Source organism: Ostrinia nubilalis, chromosome 26 (genome assembly GCF_963855985.1).
Source record: "Ostrinia nubilalis chromosome 26, ilOstNubi1.1, whole genome shotgun sequence".
Lineage (NCBI taxonomy): Eukaryota > Metazoa > Arthropoda > Insecta > Lepidoptera > Crambidae > Ostrinia > Ostrinia nubilalis.
The window spans coordinates 9,153,687-9,175,720 of record NC_087113.1 but is presented as its reverse complement, the minus strand read 5'-3'; the positions used below and the strand labels follow the sequence as shown (position 1 = coordinate 9,175,720).

The following is a 22,034-nucleotide window of genomic DNA, read 5'->3' as shown; positions in this document are numbered from 1 at the left end:
GATTTTAATACGACGTCTTTTATGAGAAACGAGTAAATTTTTTACCCGACTGCGCGAGGGTTATGTTTTTTTTTTACTGAAAACCTTCTGGTGTAAAAGGGAGTTAATCATAAGTAATCATCCATTTGCCTCAAGGTCACCTGAAGAGCGATGAAGCGTGCTATGCTCGGAGTTTCCCTGCGTGATCGAATCAGAAATGAGGAGATCCGTAGGAGAACCAGATGTGACTGACATAGCCCGCAGAATCGCTAAAATCAAGTGGCAGTGGGCGAGACACATAGCTCGAAGAGCTGATGGCCGCTGTGGCAGGAAAGTTCTTGAGTGGCGACCACGAGCCAGAAGACGTAGCGTGGGCAGGCCTCCCACTAGGTGGACCGACGATCTGGTGAAGGTCGCGGGAGGTGCCTGGATGCGAGCGGCCCAGGACCGGTCTTTGTGGAAATCCTTGGGGGAGGCCTTTGTCCAGCAGTGGACGTCTTTTGCTGAAACGAACGTGTTCCGGTGGAGTAGAATGGGACTATCCCACTCTTCCCGTAGATGGCGTAAGAGGCGACTAGGGTTGATGTCGTAAGGGACAAATATGGGAACATCAGAGGGCTTAGTGTGAGTTTACATCAAAACGTCCTCACCAGTGAGCGAGCGCGTTAAAAAATATATGAAAATTTTAGTTCTTGAAAGTTTCCGCTAGGGTCGTCCGTCCGTCTAACATTTATTATGTCATTTTTTTACGCGCTCACTAGTGACGACGTTTGATGTAAACTCACTCTAAGCCCTCAGGCCCAGGGTTTGCCAGGTCCAAAAACACAAAAGCTGGACTCTGTGCTTCATTTGGCCTTACATTTTACCCTAAAAGCCAGACATTAGTGTCATAACTCACGAGTGAGTACTATCATCATCAGTTGCCTAGCATCCTGATGCGTGCGCTTGATATTCTCGACTTTAGCTTGGCGCAGCAGCCACATAAAAAGCCTAACAAAAGCCGGACAGGCCGGACAAGCCAATATTTGGCCGGACAAGACCGTACTGGTTTATGTTCCTGTGATAGGGATTATACGACCTGATGATGATTTATTTATTTATTTATTATTCATTATTGAGCAACTACATATTTGATTTAAATAGTATCTTAAATCCTCTTTGGTTTGTCTAGACACTATTGTTCTCTATGCAAATAAAAACAAACGTTTTAGTATAAGCATTCACAACACTTTCAGAATATACAAAATATTATTTCAGCGAGTGCGCACTACGATGACGAAAGACTCGACGTTCGATCGTGATCGCAGACCGGTTGGGTACGCATTGTCGTTGTGTGCGTAGATAATACACAAAGCCCCGTCCAGTCGTCCGCCACACGCATCTGCGCTTGCGCCCGCCTTTATAGGATGTTCCAATATTCCAATGATTAATGAATAATTTAGTCCAATCACAGGACTGAAGTTATGACTGAGATTTAATCTACACTCGCGAGCAAAAATATGGAATCACCCCATTTATTCCGAGCGATCATAAGAACTAAATGACTAATAGAAGTTCAATAAAAATGGTACCATTTTACAGGTGATATTATAAGCTTAAAATTGATACCATAGATACATTACAATACGTAGTCATTCAGTTCTTAAGACCGCTCGGAACACAAAGGGGTGATTCCATACTTTTGCTCGTAAGTATAGTTTTGATCGATGTTTTTTGTACAAACCTAAAATCATCAATTATTATCTGAAGCGAAAGGTTAAAGATGTAAAACAAGCTACATTTTTCTCATATTTAAACAATAAATCGCACACATTTGCCATCCAAAACCGTAAAATAGGATTTTACATCAAAACATCGAAAACGAAATAAAATCGTTTACCGAATCGAATTTTCTCAATATTCTCGATCCGCCATTAAAAATAAAACGCATTTGTTTGCACAAGCCCGTAACGCGATCGGTATGAATGTAGGCGATGAATGTGAAACGTATCGGTTGTGAGATGTCCCGATATACTTGGGACGTCCCGATAAGATGAAAGGCAGTTAATAAATAAAATAAATAAATAAAATATGTTAATAAAATAAAAAAATAAATAAATAAAATAAAATAGTTTATTCAGTACATAGGTAGGCATGTACATACTTTCTAGGGCACTTATACATGTTCCAAATATGGCTTGCCCTACCACCACTTCGGGACAACCTCAGATCATAGAAAGAGAATAGATATGAAGTCGCGCGTAACTACAACGAGAACCAGTGTCCCCACATTTCCCCCACCACAGCTCCCACACACACATTCAACTGTGTAAAAACAAAGCGACTGAGAGTCTACGACAACATGTGCAACCGGCTTAAAAGTGCTGTGATTGGCCAGAAGGCGTGCCTTATGGCCAATCAATGGCCGCGTGACGTGACGCACACTTTGAAAAAAGCAATTAGAGAGAAGAAAGATAAAATGGAGTCGATTAGATATCGATACTTTAAATCCTGGGGGCAAGGCTCGAAATTGGTTTAAAAATGCTTGTATGAAAACCTTTTTATTATTATACGTTATTATTATGTTCTTTAACGATTTTTGCATAAAGGAGTCAGTTCCATTTTGTATGGACGAAAAACTCAGAATCAATTATTGGGACTAAATGAAGTTACCTTATATTAATTTACCCCAACCAAAGCTCAATGTCGTTATCGATGGAGTATAGAAGTTATAGACTGACAAAGTTTGTATGAAAAGTCATGGGCTTAACCCATGACTTTTAGGTACTTGCGATTTTTACCAGTATTTACAATATTGGTAATATAATTATTATTTACTTTAATAATAATAACAGGATCACTGTAATTATTATTAACTACTATCGCGCATTAACTTTTTAATTATGGCGAAATTCGTACCGCCTATGTTTATCAAAAATAATGCCTATATTAGGCTTTCAACTAGCTCTTATAGTAATTACATAGTTGACAGTTACTAATCCCTTCTACTATTGTTATTGTTTTTGTAAAAACTTAAAAATCGCAAGCAACTCATGATTTTTTCATTCAAAATTAGAAAATAGAAAATAATAATTTACTTCTATTTATCGATAATAGGAAACCGTATTAGAACACGAGCCCTGCGGCCTGCACTATGTTACGACCGGCACATGCGGCCGTACTGTGTATTTTCACGCGTCAGTGGATATCGGAAGAAATAAAATACATTGCGCAGTAGTTACGCATGACATAAAGTGGTTGCTAACTAAATCGTCAATGTACAACGTGTTTGAATTTTTATCACCACTAATTTCGATATCGCAGTAAATGTCACGGCACTGAATTCGTTCGTAAAAATGTTTAGTTTTCTTTATTTATAAGCAAAATACCAATGGATTTGCAATACTTACATGTGGTAAATGACTTCATTGTTCCTGTAGTTCTTCGTTTCACTTATGTTATTGCACGTTACGACGCATTATTCAACAATATCGGAGAACATTTCCTCAGTACGACTGAATCGCGACTAACCTGGCGTCGCGGGTGATGTTCGTTTCTGGGCATATCGCGGAGACACGCGCCACGCCCCTGTTTCACATCTATTCCCTTCTATGATCTGAGGGGACAACATAATATGGGCTGATGCTGAGAAGAAGTATAAAATATGACTCGAATCTCATGTATTATGTGATTCTACTATTTACTATGAATTAAATGTAAATGTAATCCTAGTATCCAGACTTTTAAATATGATTCAGATACAAAAATCTCAAATGAGGATCATTTCGATTTTTAGCTGTGAATGCAGATTTATAGGGCTAAGAAATCCTTAATATACAGTCCAAAAATTTTTGTTCTACGACAAAAATTGACGAAGTTATGGCCAAATTACTAAAAAAGTTCACTGACCGCCCGGCGCGGGAACGATGACGTCACTATATCCGATCCGAACGCTGCCGGCGTACTGCGTGGATAGAAAAAATTTTTTTCTAGCCAAACTATCAGTTTTAGAGAAAAATTTGTAATGACATTTATTCATCAGAATAAAGTAAGCTATCGATAGGTAATTTTTAAAAATAGAAATTGTGAAAAATATCGCGAAAAATCCATATGCTCATACGATTCAATGGAACGCGGAGACGCGATTGGGGTCTCAGGGTGGTATATTTGGCGATTTACTCGGCCAGAAGTTGGGTATGATTTACCCCCCCTTCCAGGCCAGAAACTGGGTATGACTTTGACTTGACTCCCCCCCCTCCCCCAGGCCAGAAGCTTGGTAAGGCTAGCCCCTCCCCCCAGCCCATAAGCATAAGCTGGGTATGACTTACCCCCCCACCCAGGCCAGAACCAGAAACTGGTTATGACTTGATCCCCCCCTCCCCTCAGGCCAAAAGCTGGGTAAGGCTAGCCCCTCCCCCCAGTCCATAAGCTCTAGATATGACCCCCTCGGCCAGAAGCTGGGTATGACTTAACCCCCCCCCCCCCCCCCCCCCAAGGCCAGAAACTGGGTATGACTTGCCTCTCCCCCCTCCCACCAAGGCCAGAAGCTGGGTAAGGCTTGCCCCTCCCCCAGGGGGGTATTACTTAGCCCCCCCCTAGCCCCCCCCCCTAGGCCAGAAACTGGTTATTAGCACTCATATTATGTATTATTATGTTCAATACAAACAATCATTAAGTTACACTCACCCCAACCGCGTCTCCGCATTCCATCGAATCCTATGAAAATGTGGTCTTTGGACATAGCGATACTTATTTTTCACAATTTTTATTTTTAAAAATTACTGGTCGATGGGTTACTTTATTTTGAAGAATAAATGTTATTAAAAGTTTTTTTCTAAAACTGATAGTTTAGCTGGAAAAAAATATTTTCCATCCCAATAGTACGCCGGCTGCGCTCGATTCGGATATAATGACGTCACGCGGCCCTGCGTACGTTGACTTTTAGCGGCAAAAACGGCCTATATTTATTACTTAATATCTTCGTAAGTAGTGGTCCGATTTGGATAATTCAAAAAGATATATCTTTCTTATGTCTTAAAGATTAACGTAGATACTAGTTTTATTGCATTTTCTACAACAGTACTGATCCTCATTACAACTTGAACAAATGCTTATTTAATTATTTGAAATTGATTTCGCTTGATAGTCCGGTGTAAAATGTGCAAAATTGAAAAGTCAAATCACACACTTACTTATCCCTAATTATTTGCACAGTCAAATAACATAAATCGAATTATATAACGTTCTTTACTTAAGCATGTGCCAAATAGTGGGACAGTTCGAGTTGTTAAATCTGTCCCGAAAATATTTATTAAATTGTTACACAACACTATCGAAGCGAGTGGTACAAACAAATAATATTTCAATTAGAAAACTGCGAAGATTTATGTCTTATATAAAGAAAATATATGGCTATTGTGGGCACTTAGTTATTTGTTATAAATATTATTTACACCGGCATGTAAGATATTATTTTATTCTCCACTGCAGGAGCAGGGCCTTTTCCACTTTCGTTAGTTCGTTCGTTTCTGCCGAAAGACGGCCACTGCTGGACAATGGCCTTTTCTACTTTACCAGAGGCAAATAGAGGGTTTGGCCTACACTCCCCACGCTGGCCAGACGGGTTGGGGAGGTTTTTTTATGGACAGGAACAAACGATAATGTTCGCATATTAAAATTTGTCCCATACTGCCTCTTACGACATCCACGGGAAAAGTGGGAAAGGGAGTGCTCCTATTATACTCTACCGGCATTACACGGCTACTTATACATATTAAGAATTTTAAAACGTGGTCCAAAACATTTTCTTTACTGATGTATAAAGTTGTCAAAATGTACGTTTATACTTGATACCGAGATTAGAGATACAGTAGCCCTTATACTGTCTGTATAAAACTCCAAATGAAATGTGTGATTGAAAAGGCTACATGTGAGCGCTCTATTCAATTAAAAAGTAAATATTAACAAATCAATAAATATCGAACTCTACATACGGTTTGTTTACATACTTATTTGTTTCCACGTGAATACACAGACTTCTGAATACTAGAAAATGAGGTTATTGTTATTCAGTTACGCGACGGTGTGAGTGCGTGCCATTGAAACGTCTGAAACTCCCAAGGTCAGTAGATCATTGACCGTTAGTGTACCGGCTGAAACGCGTTTCGCGCAAGGTAGGGTTGCCTGCGAAAAACTATTGTAGATGTTTGTCCATGCAGTGTCACCATAAAATGTCATTCGAAGTAAATAAATATTGAAATCACAGATCACAGAAACTAAAAGGGGATGTGAAAAGGGGGCGGGGCCGGTGTCTCAGAAATATGCTCAAAAACAGAACACATTGCTCGCGACAGCAATGATGATAGCAGTGACATCGTATACATGTCAAAAAGTTTACATTGCTTGCGTAGCACTAAAGATTTATTCGAAGGTTGAGTACTGATACCGCAGTGGATAATGAGCACATTCACACTAACATAATTCATTCAATCGCACGTATAGTGGCACTGAATGCAATGTGTGCATGATGACACACACTCTTCTCGACATATTGTTTTTATTTTGACTACTTTGTGTGTGTGAATTTCTAATGCGACACTGAGTTTAGAACTCAGCGCATTAGTTGGCATCTCTCTAGATCTCTATGATTGAAATGAAAGTTCGAAGTTAGTGATAATAAAAATTAAGAAATCTAGGAGTAGCTAAACGGTGTCAGTGTTGGAATACCGACTGCTATACAAAATATTGTTTTTAAACATTGTTTTTTTCGATTTTATTCAAATTTTTACAAAATTATGGAACCTTTAGCGGCCACATGAGACCGCGGTAACAATTGATTAATATTGTGTCTTGATTCGCTGGTATTTGAAGGACTACGACAGTTATTATGCCACGCAAAAACTAACTTAAAAATAAACTAATAGAACCGTTTATTAAATAACGAACAGTTTGACAGTGTCCAATAAAGATTTTCAATCTAATACATCATTTACACTAGTAAATACATTTGTCAATTGGACAGCCCTGAGCCCATAAATAAGTCATCCTGCGCTCGCGCATCTTTGATTTAAAACCGCCGATTTGTCGCCCGTTTCGCGCACGTTTGATTTATACCTTTTAGTGGTAACGGCTGAAATTTCAAATACATTTTGAACTTTAAAAGAGACGAAATAAGATTTAAAATATGTTTTTGGAGACCATTAAAAGAGCTAAGACTCATTTGTCCTTTCTATGAAATACAATTATTTATAGCCAGTTCCATGTCACTTTCTGTTCTTTGAAAACGTTTGCACTGGGTAAAATGACAGTTGCATTCTAAAATGATGTTCTAGAGTCGACTCACAGTTAGCCGTAGAGTTAAGGTGAATGTGATCATTTCGATATTTGTCATAGAGTTCAAAGATACACAAAACTATTTAATTTCTTTTTGCACTATGCTTTATATTCCCAAACTATGAAAGGCTTGTCCATACTAAACGAAGAATATGTGATACGTGAAATACAAAACCAAGCGGTTGTCAAATAGAAGAAAAAACAAAAAAATATACGCAACAAAATTTAAGGAAAATAATTTTAAACGTGTTTTTGTAATTTTTATTAAGATTAGAAAGAAAAAAAAGATACCAACTGAATTGAGAACCTCCTCCTTTTGTTGAAGTCGGTTAAAAAATTAAGAATACTTAATGAAATAAATTAATTCTCTTAAAATAAACCATAAAAAGATTACTCATCAAATAGTATCTGCAAACATAAAAAACTTTACGATATGACAGCAACTTCCCCCCATTAATATTCCCCCGATTTCCCGTTATTTAATTGGAAATGTTTCCAAAAGGAATTTTTTTCCGGGATCTTTTTTAATAAAAAAACAAGTAAGGTTGCCGTTCCTAATTACGGTTTTACATATTTTGTTGGGTTCTGATCTGACCTTTTATTTAAATTACTTGAGTTTTGAAACTGTAATGCGAGACTGAGATTGTAGGCAGAGGTTACAGTGATAACATCTATTTTTAAACAATTAGAGAGCATATCAAGCTGTACATTTTAATGGAAAATGTCCAGTAATTGGCTTACTGTGCCGTTGATCATATTTAATATCTTCTATAATAATTATTTTCAAATCTCAAGATTGTGACGCTCTTCATTAAGGTAAAAGGGTGTATTTAAGGACTAGTGATGTACAAAAATATAGTTTTCTATTTTTTTTCCATGTATGGGTTGAATACCAATTGTGTTAACATTTTTGATTGATTTTTATTTTTTAATAGTAAATTGGGGGAGGTCTATGTTCAGCAGTGAACGTCCTATAGCGGAAATGATGATGATGGTGATCTAATAGTAAATAGCACATTTGTATTAAAATTCTTACATAGGATCTCAAAGTTAGTGCTAAGTTTAAAAAAAATCGAAGGCGAAAAAAACCCAAAATCGCTAATCTACGCTCACTCACTGCATCCTTAGACGTTATCCTATAGAATGAAGTGGCGCGCCCCCTAGCGTGGTAATCTCGTCTCCAACGACGCAATAACACTTTGACGCCAGCGCCATCTGCGATCGAGGGTCCTCTTGATTGGTGTGACGTCACGAATCTTCTTCATTTTTACGTCACTTATATCATCGAAAAATTTCTTTGATGTTACGCGATATTGAATATAGCGTGTAGAGAAAATATAATATTTTTGAAAGTTTTTTATTTCCAATAAAAAAAGACATAAGTAATGTTTTGTTTTTAGCGTTGTTTCTTCTACAAATACCCAGAACTTCTTACTTCTACCACTTACTTTCAAATTGTGTACCAACCAATGGACAATGGACATATTTTCAGTTTAAATTATCTCTAATCTTTGTACATTTATTACTTTTATGTAATAACATTTTTATTTACAAAATCCACTCCCAGTGTTTCTCTGTTCATAAGTTAAATATTGTTCTAACAAACTTGCCAAACGAATATGATCCTTAACCCGTCGCCACAAGTTCGAGAGTGTGGAGTCGGCGACGCGAGCGAAAGAGGCGCTTCACGGCTGCGACATATACTCAGGATGCTGCACGCTTAAAATTGAATTCGCAAAGGTGAGTTACTTTATTTCACTTTATTATTAAAGATATTGATTTTTTGTAGTTTTATATGTTTTAGTATAAATTATAGTCTGCTCAAATAGAAAATGATTTTTTTTTTCAAAATTATTATTGACACCAAGCTCTCTACGTAGCTACTTAGGTACTTAGTGATTTGAGTTTTTTTTATTCCAATGCAAAGTTGAGTAGACTGAGACAGCTTACAGTTAACTCTCTGAGTGACAGTTTCTCTTTGTGCGACTATTATTCAAAATATTGAGATCAATAAGTATACGTGTGTCTTGATGATTATTTTTATGTGCTACCTATTATAATTTATCTATGGCTCGACCACGATGGGAATGAGATATTTGCGATCGCCTGTAGTTGTTCCTTATACGACGACCTTAGAGATATTGTACAAAAAAAAGGAACAAGAGCGGGCATAAACTGCCAAAATTATCATCATATTTAGTCAGGTGGACAGTTTAAAAACTACATGAAAAGGTTTGTTATCATTAGCTTATTTACTGTAACTGTATGAAATTCAACTCTGTTTCAACATTCACAAAGAATGTAACCAAATTGTCCGCGCATAAAACACTGCGGACTGACGAGCGCCCTTTTGTTACTGTTAACTACTCAAAACTTTTGTGCTAGCTGGCATTTTAGTGTATGAATGTTATTAAATTGAAAACGAAATTTTAATACTGTAACGTTATTAGGAGAGGAATACATTTTAAGTGTCAATCTATTCGTGAACAGTTTGTTAGTAGGCGTATTTCAGTTGTGATAATTTTGCATTTCAAAAATTTTTTGGATTTCAAAAAAAGGAAAACCTCATTTGGTTTTCAAAAAATAATCCCAACTAATATTATAAATGCGAAAGTAACTCTGTCTGTCTGTCTGTCTGTTACGCTTTCCCGCTTAAACCTCGCAACCGATTTTGATGAAATTTGGCATAGAGATAGTTTGAGTCCCGGGAAAGAACATAGGATAGTTTTTATCCCGGTTTTTGAAACAGGGACGCGCGCGATAAAGTTTTTCTGTGACAGACAAAATTCCACGCGGGCGAAGCCGCGGGCGGAAAGCTAGTTTAATATAAGACTAAATACTAGACAGGATATTTCGACAAATTAACTTCAACTCCGTAACTTATGGCGAAAGTAGCTGCGTGGCAACTGAAAGGAAATGGATCCAGTATATTTTTTTCTAGTTTTAAAATTCGTTTGAGCCACTACTAGCAAATTAGCCATACGTCCAACTTCACGTCCAGTCAGAATTTTCCAAAAGAGTTGACACGCAAAAGTCCGTCCAAAGTGGGCCCTGTAAAGCGACACCACTCGCGCACGTCAAACACTGCGCTAAGTGACTGAAACACGAACGCGCGCACTTAGACGAGAATAGGGTTACTTACCTTACGCCTCGTTCGCACTGAGTGATCTTTGGAACGTGATATTATACTTCATTCATTCAATCTAGTGACCGCATATTTTGACGTTATTTTAATTAATCGATGTTTTCCCAGCAAATAATATCTTTCTTTACTAAAAAATACTGTAAATAGCTTACTTCAGTACCTAATCGAGAAGACGGGGTAATAAATGTTCACTTTCAGTTGCTCAAAATGCTTCCCCTATTATTCTGGTTGTTTTCGATAATAAATTAGTTTCCATTGAGATGAAAACAAAGTTGTGATTGATACACCTATTATACTACTACTAGCTTTTGCCCGCGGCTTCACCCGCGTGAAATTTAGTTTGTCATAGATCGTTATAAATTATAGCCTATATGTAAATCTCGGTTATAAACAATAATACTGTAAAGTTTAATCTAAATCCGTTCAGTAGTTTTTGCGTGAAAGAGTAACAAACACCCAGAAATCCAGACATCCAAACTTTCGCATTTATAATGTTAAGTAAGTAGGATACAGCTTATTCGTAAATTATGGCTGCCGAAATTTCTAGAAATGCAATTGTGCCTTAGTGTGAACGTGCCTTTACAGAGCTGATAGATGGACCTGTCCTTTGGACGTAGGTACAGTGTTATAGCTTACCTACAATATGACACCGACGATTGAATAAACTACATGAAGTAATCTATACTAATATTATAAAGCTGAAGTTTGTTTAATTGGTTGGATGAACGCGCTAATCTCAGGAACTACTGGTCCGATTCGAGAAAATATTTTTGTGTTAGATAGCCCATTTATCGAGGAATGCTTTAGGTTATATACCATCACCCTACAGCCAATAGGGTCGGAGCAGTAAAGAAAAATGTTACAAAAACAGGACATATTATTCAAACTATTTTTACGTCCTACGAAGTCGCGGGAACAGCGACTTCGTACGCGTGGCTCCCGTTTTACCCCCTTAGGGGTGGAGTTTCGTAAAATCCTTTCTTAGCGGATGCCTACGTCATAACATCTACCTGCATGTCTTTCAGCCCGATCCGTCCAGTGGTTTGGGATGTGCGTTGATAGATCACTATGTCAGTCAGTCAGTCACTCAGTCACCTTTGATTTATATATTTTTAGACTAGCTTATAGTCTATGGATTGCTATTGTTATACTAATAGGTAATCCAATCAAAACAAAATTTCGTAGCAGATAAAACTCAAACGAGCTTATTAGAACTCAACAAAAGAAACATGTTGCTTCATCATCATCGTCTTTTCTTAGCCAAATCTCCGGTTTTATTAACAAAAATTAATGTCAGCAATATGCCAAAAAACCGGCATTGTGCCCGGAAGTAAACGCCCATTGTGTTACGGTACGAGTGAAAAGAGCGAAAAAGCGAAAAGAGCTAAAAAAGCGAAAAGAGCCAAAAAAGCGATATTCCGCTCCGCTCAGCTCAGATTAATCACGGCCTTCACTATGTTACGGATATGCTATTGTGATAGCTAAACGGGTTTGAATGCTGTGAGTTTGAACTTGAGTAAAAAATGAATATTTTATTGTTGTAATGATGATGACATTGGTGGAACAGTATTTTCACTGTGGCCGTGGGAAAAAAACCATTCGCAATCTATACTAATATTATAAATGCGAAAGTAACTCTGTCTGTCTGTCTGTCTTGCTTTCACGTCTAAACCACTCAACCGATTTTGATGAAATTTGGCATAGAGATAGTTTGAGTCCCAGGAAAGGACATAGGATAGTTTTTATCCCGGTTATTGAAACGACGCGCGCGATTAAGTTTTTACCGTCAGGTTTTAGTGAGTAGGCCCTGCCCATCTGGCAGGGAGAGCCTCACATAACTATTGATGTGCCGTTCCCGAGAACGCTCTCTCAGCTGAGAATATTCTCGGGAGCGTTCCCGGGAGCTTTCTCCTAAGTGAGAAAGGTTGAGAATCATGTTTATAAAATGGAAATAAACAAACTTTCTTAAGTAAAATAGTATTAAATTAAGTCAACAGATAAGTGTATATTAAACAATACACTCTATTTGCAGTGAAAGGCTATATTCTCAGTGTTCCCGAGAATATTCTCGGGAACTTTCTCGGCAATATTCTTGGCAACTGCAACTTTATTATATTTTATTTTTTTTCGTCGTGAAATGTCGTTTTAATGATATGAAAGATGACAGAAATTTTGTTTTTACACGTAATTATATAATGTAACTGTCAATTTTTTCGTTTTTAACACGCTCTTATTAGGTCGTCGTGTATGTAACTAACTATGTAATGGAATCTTAGAATCTGAATTAGACGCACTTCTAAGTCTTATATCATTATGAAACTTGGCAATTATATGTACATTAGAAATGACAATACAATATTGTGGTACCAGCTGGTCTAATGGGACTGGAAGGCGGCCAAAAGAAGTCCTAAACGAAACGGCAGAATCACATCGAGTTTGGGTTCATTGGATGTCTTTTCGAGATCTTTAAGTACTAGATAATATCCAGGGTCCTAATGATGGAGTCAGGAGGTAGCCATAGGAACTCCTAAAAAAAACGGCGGAAACTCATCGAGTTTGGGTTCGTTGGATTTGTCTTTACGAGCACTTTAATGCTAGATGATGTCCAAGGTCCTGATGATTTTTGACTTTTTAGTGTTGTTAGTAGTTAAAAGCGTGTTTTAAGTTTTTTAAACTATTCTTATTTGACATTAAGGGCATAGTTCACAATCGCTTAGTAAGGGCCTGTTTCGCTACTTCTGGATAAGTTGTGGATAGCCTGTCAGACGGATCATTTGACACATTTTTATAGAAAATACGTGCTAGCTAGATTGATCCGACACTTAACGAATATATCCCGTACATTAGTCTGCACGAGATTAGAATGGTTCTCAAACAGCTGAAAAACAACAAGGCACCGTAATCACATCTGAGCTTCTGAAAGCAGGCGGAACGCCGGTACTACCTAAACCTTGTTGAAGAATTATAGACCCATTTCGCTTCTGAGCCATGTCTACAAGCTGTTTTCGATAGTCATTACGAATTGTCACGCTAGCAGGCTCGACGACTTTCAGACCCCCGAATAAGCCGGTTTTCGAAAAGGCTTTAGTACCACATACCATAATAAATACGCTACGGCAGATTATACAGAAGATCAAGGAGTATAATCAGCCACTTTGCGTTTGTGAACTATGAGAAAGCCTTCGATTCGATTGAGACATGGGCAGTGCTTCAGTCTCTTCGACTGTGCCAAATTGACTATTGATACATTAAAGTGTTGAAAGGCTCGTAAAAACACGCCACAGTGACAGTCCGTTTTAAGATCAGGACCCGAAACCTATCCAGTTGCAGAGAGGGGTGAGACAGGGAGACGTCATCACCACCGCCCTGGACGATGTTTTCAAGCTTCTGGGCTGGAGCGGATTCAGCATACATATCAACGGCGAGTACATAACCCAGACAGCAGACGATATCGTAGTCATGGCTGAGATCATGGAAGATCTAGGCACAATGCTCGATGGTCTCAATAGTCTCTCAACAAGTGGGTCTCAAAATGAACATGGACAAGATTTAAAAATCATGTCTAAAAACCGTGTTGCACCCTCCCCTCTAAAAGTTGGAGACTTATACTCGAAGTTGTTGAATATAATGTGTACCTGGGGCAAACAGTCCAGTTAGGTAGGTCCAACTTCGAAAAAAAGGTCAATCATCGAATCCAGCTCGGCTGGGCAGCCTTCGGGAAGCTTCACGATATTTTCACGCGGCTTCTCCGTCGCGTCGCCTCTCCGCTTTAAATCCACTTTGAATCCGCTTTAAATCCGCTTGCAATCCGCCAGGGTGGCAAGGGCCTTAAAACTCAGAGGCACACTGATGTTCAACAAATACCGTAGCCGAGTCCTAAAGCCGCGGCACGCGTTCGTCACGAAAAGAGTGAGCAAGACTGCAATATCTCACTCACACGTTATGCCTTGTTTATAACGACTAGTCTTAACGCCCAGTTAATAAAAGATCGAAACATTACAAATAATATCACATATAAACAACAAAATTTAAATTAAAACTAAATGTATTCTGTCGAGAACACTGAGAATATTCCCGGGAGCGTTCTCGGTTCTCGAGAATATTCTCACTGGGAATATTGCCGGGAACGAGAACTTTCTCAGCGGCACATCTCTACACATAACCCACTAGTTCCCCCGGGCCAGTATTTATGCATTTCATGCATTACCTGACGAAATAAACAGTAGGTATGTGTTTAATATTCGTTCAATCTTTTATAAACATTGTTTTGCTATGGGCAGGTAATTAAAAACTAAAAGGACAAAAAAAAACAAAAAAAAAATTTTCTTATGTTCTAAGCAATCTTTAAAAAATATGTATTTTTTTCTCAAGTCCACACTTTCAGCGATTCCATGTAACCTGTTGTAGCAGGTTTGTAAAGGTCCTTACGGGGGTTCGATACCCGCCCCGGACATTTAATGAGACCCTTCGTACTTGTCGTCCAGTTAATGCTAATTTACATTTACATTTTTTAAAGAGCTATGATAATAATAATAATAATAAATACACTTTATTGCACACCAAACAAATAACATAACAGAAAGAAAAGGAGCACACAAGGTACAATTGATGGTATAGGTATGATGCTATTGGTAAAAATGATCCAACTATATTTTTTAAACAAGTACGGGTTTTTTTTGCTAAAATTTCTAGCGTCGTAGATTGAATTACCACTTGAAATAGAATATTTTTTAACCTGGAGCTGTCAAAGTTAAAAAAAAATACCTTTAAATTCACATATGTTTCTATCGTCTTACAAAAATCGTGCCTATAGCACAGGCTTCATATTTTAAGCTTGGCTTACAACAACATGACGTTACAACACTTCTTCCAGCTCATAACTAGCAACTGTCAGTTTTTTTTAACTTTTTCATTCCATTTTCGCAGCTTATGGAAATGCTTATGGAAGCGTTAATGTATTTTTATATAGCATCTCTACCACCGTGTAGAAGCCTTATAACTTCCCCATGGAGATCACGCTATCGGTCGTTATTATGGCCCCCTAACAAGGATATTCAATAGCCCGACGATTTTATATTCATTTTGCAACTCTACAATAGTGATGTCTTTTTGACATTAACATTTTTCGGATATAAAAAAAATACAAAAGTGTGCACACAAGTTTTTGAGAGAAAATACGATCAGGATACGTCCTGATAATAAATTTAATTAAAAGCATTCATTTATGTGACATGTAAGTATTTAAAAAAATGCGTAGATTAGATGAAGGATTTAAAATTTAAACATAGAACTCATAACGTTCCCAAGGACGAAATAACACTCCGACAGATTTAAATCACAACACCTACCTATTTATATTTAAAAAAAACCCGACAAAGCGATCACAAGATTCAATCTGCCATTGGGTCGAACCCAGGACTTTTCGCTTACTAGGCTCCAACCACTCAGCTACGGATACACTACCGTATCCGAAACATCGTACATCCCTCAAGCTGTCACGAAGGGTTTATTTTTCGAAGAAAATATTTTTTTCCCGCTAGCAACAAAAGATGTTTCGGAAAAATTGTCCCGTTGCTAGGGTAATTTGTACTGTACTCGTATTATTTTGTAGGTATTTAACGGAAATATAATAATGATTGGACTCATAGTAACTGATAAGTGATTGTGAAAAATGAGTATCATATTTTTCCATTCTTTTTTTTGCTTTGAGAAAAATAAATATGTTTTGATCCGATCTTTACTTTGACAGACCTTTAATACATAATAATAAAATAGTAGAAAATATTGTTATCTTAACCAATATGGTGTAAATACACAAAACATACGGGACGTTACTTAGAATAAATACGTACATACATACATACACTCGTAAAACAAAAAATATAATGCAGTGTCAAGCAGAATCCAGTTACATAAACTAGTTATACATTTATTTACGCTTTTAACCCTTTATATGGCAGTGGGAATATAGTTCCCACCACATTTCGATGTTTATTCCCTTTATTCCAAAAACAATGAAAAATGTGGACTTTGCCCGTTAATGGTTTAATTTAGGCTTTATTTTGTATATCAATGTATGTAGGTACTAAGTACATCCTAGGATAGACCTTGACATGTCAGTCCATTTGCTGGACACAATTCCATACATGGAAGATCTAACTAATATAGTTTAATTGGACAGCAATTTTTTATGCAAATACTTTCGCAGTATTTTCGCAAATCCTGTTTCAAACCCATTTTTGCAAACTAAGTCCTAACTGCAAAAAAATGTCTCCAACGAGAATCGAACCGCGACTAAGCGCCGTTTAAAAGCGGTCTAAAAGTAATTTACAGCTGCATTCGGTTGATAATCCTGCCAGTTGGCTTAACATGCGATTTACTGTGCAAAAACTACGACAGGTGACTTCCCTTGCAATGCAGTATACATCTTTATTGCTTTTTGATTTTAAATGGAAATTAGCTCTTAAATCGTTCCGGTAAAGTTTAATTTTGAATGTACTTTTGGTGCTCGCAAGTGTAATGGTTAAGCGATTTTTAAAATGGACAGATTCGAAATGTGTGCTTTTTGTAGGATCTTCAGTTTTAAAAAGAGGTAGTAAGTGGTTGAACGTTAAATATTCACATAGAAGTTCGGTTAAGGGTGGATTCGACCAAACAAGAGTAAATATTAATCTCAGAATAAATCGTAAGTTACCCGACATTTTGACATATTTCCCATACTGAAACTGTCAATGTGCCAGTTATACCAGGAGTTATTCTCGGATAAAAGTAACGAAGCGGGCCTAATGCCCGTTTTCACCATCGATCCCTAAATTTTAAGTGACCCCTATGGTAACACATAACAGGAATTTTGTTTTCATATGGGTCACTTAAAAATTAGAGATTGATGGTGAAAACGGGCATAAGGCACATAATCTACAGTAATATTATAAAAATGAAAGATTTGATTGTCTCTTTGTATTGAACAGCTTAGTTTGGGGCTAGATGGCCCTGTATACATTATCCAATAATTAAATTACTAAAAAAATTACGCTCAAAGTAATAAAACCTCGTTAAAAAAGTGAACAAAGTTAACAGTAAGACAACCCAGGACCGAGCCGCCTGGAGTCGCATGATACGGAGGGCCGACCCCAAATAAAATGGGAATGGGAATGGGCCAGGCAAAGAAGAAGTTAAAAAAGCAAGCAAACCCGCGTTCTCAGACTATACAATTCCGTTTTCTCAATACATAATTTGGCGTATTACTCAAGCCTTTGATGTGAAGTAAAACAAACATCATCAGCAAACACAAGCTCAAATCGATCTGTAGAACAAATATTTGTGTATCGACTCGCTCGATTTGTTTTCGAATCGATTAAGAGTTTCGTGTGCGGGTCTTCTCCGATTTCGCTTTCGATTAGAAATTATTTTGGATATGTATGCCTATTTATTTGTACATTATCCTTATAAAACTTTAAGTGGGTTTCGATAGAGATGTTATGGATATGTAGTTTCAGTTATGGATATGGTTACGGATATAGGAATAATATTATACCGGTTTCGGTTACGGTTACGGATATTTTTTATTTTGGATATCCGAAAGTTTCGGTTACGGTTACGGATATCTGTGCTTTAGAATGCAATTTGCAATAGTTGTCCAACACGGTTCATTCATGGCCGCACACTACATCGAATAAAGTAATAAAAAAAAATGACACTAGATGGCATTATAAAGGTAAATCAGGCTGTTATGCCTTTACATATAATGCTATACAAAAACAATTTAAACTGCCTACATCCGAAACTATCCGAAACTTTTGAATCAGTTACGGTTACGGTTTCGGATATTTTTTATTTCGGATATCCGAAAGTTTCGGTTATGGTTACGGATATCCATAACATCCCTGGTTTCGATCGATCACAAAAGGTACGGTCGTAGTATTTACTAAACTATGAGCTGAAGTAGATATTGTTCTAAACTAACCCATAAAGATTATAATAATAAAAAAAATAGTGACTTGGTTTGATCCCTGCCGCTGGACTATTATGGTGAACCCACTCGTAACACAAGCAAAAATAACTTATCACGGGTTAACGGAATATTCGTTAAAAACTGTTTTAAAATTATATCTTACTCCTGCAACTGTAAAATGTATTTTTCTCATTACATTAACGAAGTCTGCAAACCTTTTTACATTATTCTGTAAAATACCATTCCAAATGTATCTTATCTACTCTCACAATAAAATTTAATTTCAAATTAGAATTGTAAATGAACAATTAGACAGAAAATGTAATAATAGAGTCGGGAAACTATTTCAATAAAATTTTACACCCACTCTATGGCTTTTCTGTTCGCTATGCTCTGGGCCAATAAAAATTTATTCTTTCAAAAAGATTTTGTTATATCAAAGAGCAGTTATAACGAGATAATGATGTTATTTTGAAGCAATTTCATATTATTCTGTTATAAATAATAAATAAATATCCTTGGACATTTACACTGCGCTTCTAGTCCCAAACTAAGCAAAGCTTGTATTATGGGTACTAGACAACGGTTATAAACATACTTAAATACTTTTTTTTTGTAAATACATACTTATTATACATAGAAAACACCCAGTCCAATACAAACAAATATGTTTATGCACACAAATGTTTGTACTGTGCGGGAATCGAACCCGCTACCTCCGGAATAGTAGTCCGTTTCGAACCACTACACCAAACGGCCGACGAAACTGTTGAAAGCAAACTTTTATAAGTGGCTCATAAAAAATGGGTATTGAACCAAATACTTACCTCCGTATTAGCACATAGCTCGTAGAGCTGATGGCCGTTGGAGCAGAGCTCTCAAGTGGCGACCACTGACTGGCTGGAAGACGTAGTGTGGGCAGGCCTCCCACTAGGAGGACCGACGATCTGGTGAAGGTCGCGGGAAGTGCCTGGATGCGGGTAGTGCAGGACCGGTCGTTGTGGAAATCCTTGGGGGAGGCCTTTGTCCAGCAGTGGACGTCATTTCGACATCAACCTACCTTCATATCGAGAGACGCCAACTCTCCAATCACAGGAATACTAAAATACAAGCTTTGCTCAGTGTGGGACTAGATGGCGAAGTGTAAAAAGTCCAAGGATCATCATCATCATCATTTCAGCCATAGGACGTCCACTGCTGAACATAGGCCTCCCCCAATGCTTTCCATGTTGATCGATTGGTAGCGGCCTGCGAAAAGTCTTAGGATATTGAACAGTAACTAAAACACAAGTTCATTGGCGCTAAAACCTTTTTATTGTAGCAGACTTAAAATGCTTTGTAAAGAAGTTAAGGAAACAAAGGCTTGGCTGTCTAGTTCTTCTTCTTCTTCTTCTTCTTCTTATTATTTTCCTGTCGACAACACCTACACAGTGTCAGCCCAAAACTCCGCCACAAGAGTGGCGTTGTCAGCAGCACTCATCAAATCCTCCTGAGTGCAGTTGCTTGGGCACTCAGGACACGACATCAGGTGCTTCATCGACTGAGGAACAAAACCGCACCTTAAAGCCGGACTTAAGCTTATCGCCGAGATCTCACATCCGAAATATGGTAACGCAGTGTTTGCTGCTCCCGGCGTAAGCATTATTTCCACCTCGTGCTCGTCACAAAATGACATTGAAGTTGGCTGTCTAGTTAATGTAACTATTATCTCGTTGAGTACTAAGATATTGTAATAGTTAAGAGCCATTTCACAAAAATATTCCGCGCGAATTTAGGTAAAAGCTGTCAACGCAACGTCAAAAGAGTAAAAAGAACGCTGAAATGGACAAAAAAATCTTGAGCCGTGACCGTATTAAGACTTGATTTAAGTTATTAATTTTAAGGTAGAATGAGGTATTCAAACTTGATAAATTAATTTAAATTTTTAATAGAGTTTATTAAGTCTTTTATATTTCGATTCATAATGAAACACGAATAGGTATAATATGTAAAATATATATTAAGTACAAAATAAAGACAGTCACATAGTGAAAAAAAAATCTGCCCCCTTACAGCTCCATCATCGGACCCTGGATACGAATAATGAAACACGAATAGGTATAATATGTAAAATATATATTAAGTACAAAATAAAGACAGTCACATAGTGAAAAAAAAATCTGCCCCCTTACAGCTCCATCATCGGACCCTGGATACGAACTATTCGTCAAGGCGAATCACACAAGCCCAAACTCCATAGGGTTCTATTGTTTTGTTACGGAGGTGGCCATTGCATCTCCTCCAGATCCATTATCAGACAGAGCTAAGAAATAAATAAATAAATATTATTATAAGTAAACAAATAACTAAAATAATTCATCTTACTATCTTACTTCTTACGTCTTACTAATATTATAAATACGAAAGTTTGTGTGGATGTCTGGGTGTTTGTAACACTTTCACGGAAAAACTACTGAACAGATTTTGATGAAACTTTACAGTACAGTACAGCAGTACTAGGCAGTCTGTGTTCAACTATCACTCGTGTCGGACGTTCCTATCGCAAGACCTTTGGTTCACTCAGTTCCGATACGACTCTAGTGCTGTGTGTAATCATTTTCGTGAATACACTGAGTTTATTAATTTCTACGAGTGGATTTCATTTTGACTAAGACCTACGCCATGAACCCTGAACCAGAAGACCCTGTCGCCAGCGACAGCGACGCTCATCCATCCCTGGCGTCGACCAGAATAACAATGTATAGGCTATAATTTATGACGATCTGTGACAAACTAAATTTCAAGCGGGTGAAGCCGCGGGCAATACTACATATTTCATACTAGCTTTTTGCCCGCGACTTCTGCTGCGATGAAGTGGAAAATGGTTCTAATAGAATTAAAATATTCTAAGAAAATTAATTTTGTTAAATGATTATATTTTTTGATATAAAATCTACAAATTATTATGTTTAAATATTTAAATACTTACAAAATTATGAGATCTTTCTAAAACAAAATTAAAACACTACACCTGCCGCAGATTTCTTTGTAAACAATGTTTTTTTGTTTTTCCTTCAGGTGCTAAAATCACCAGGCTATTGTGTGCGCATACTCTGGAGTATTCCACATACAACTGGTCGTCGGAGAAGCATAGATTTCCATTAAGTCTACTCCCGCTAATAGAACTCCGCTAAAACTCGTGAGGGCGCCAACACTTACTTTTGTATCGAAAATTTGTATGAGCAGCTGCGCACGCGGTTGCCCGTTGCAGGCTCTATGTAACTACACTATTTTAAACCGTGGTCCATAAGCATGAGATGGGAAACTGCACTCTCTTGAATTCTCTTGAATTTGATGGTGTTAGGGGAATCCTAGGAATAAATACAGACTTTCCAATGGAATCTCCTCATCAATATTGCGAAATTGCGAGTTGCAATGCAATGTTACGTTTTCACTTGTTATTTTATTGTTATCTGACCTTGATTTTTCAAACACGTGTCAAAATAAAAAAAAAATAATTTAAATCAAAAGTACTAAGGAATATTTCATTGATATCAACTTAGAAACAAGCACAGATCACAGAAACTAAAGGGAAATGTGACAAGGGACAAATTGGAACATATTGCTTGTGAAAGCAATGATGACAGTAGCGACGTCATTATGTAAACA

The 22,034-nt window shown here is 37.4% G+C and overlaps 1 protein-coding gene across 1 annotated transcript in view; it reads left to right on the top strand.

Annotated features, from left to right (window-relative positions):
• Positions 1-22,034, top strand: part of LOC135084642 (heterogeneous nuclear ribonucleoprotein L) — a 517,182-nt gene that overhangs the window by 408,286 nt on the left and 86,862 nt on the right. Inside the window, exon 4 of the mRNA XM_063979412.1 lies at positions 8,934-9,030. Within this exon, the coding sequence (XP_063835482.1) occupies positions 8,934-9,030 (97 nt within the window). The remainder of the gene's footprint in view (positions 1-8,933; positions 9,031-22,034) is intronic.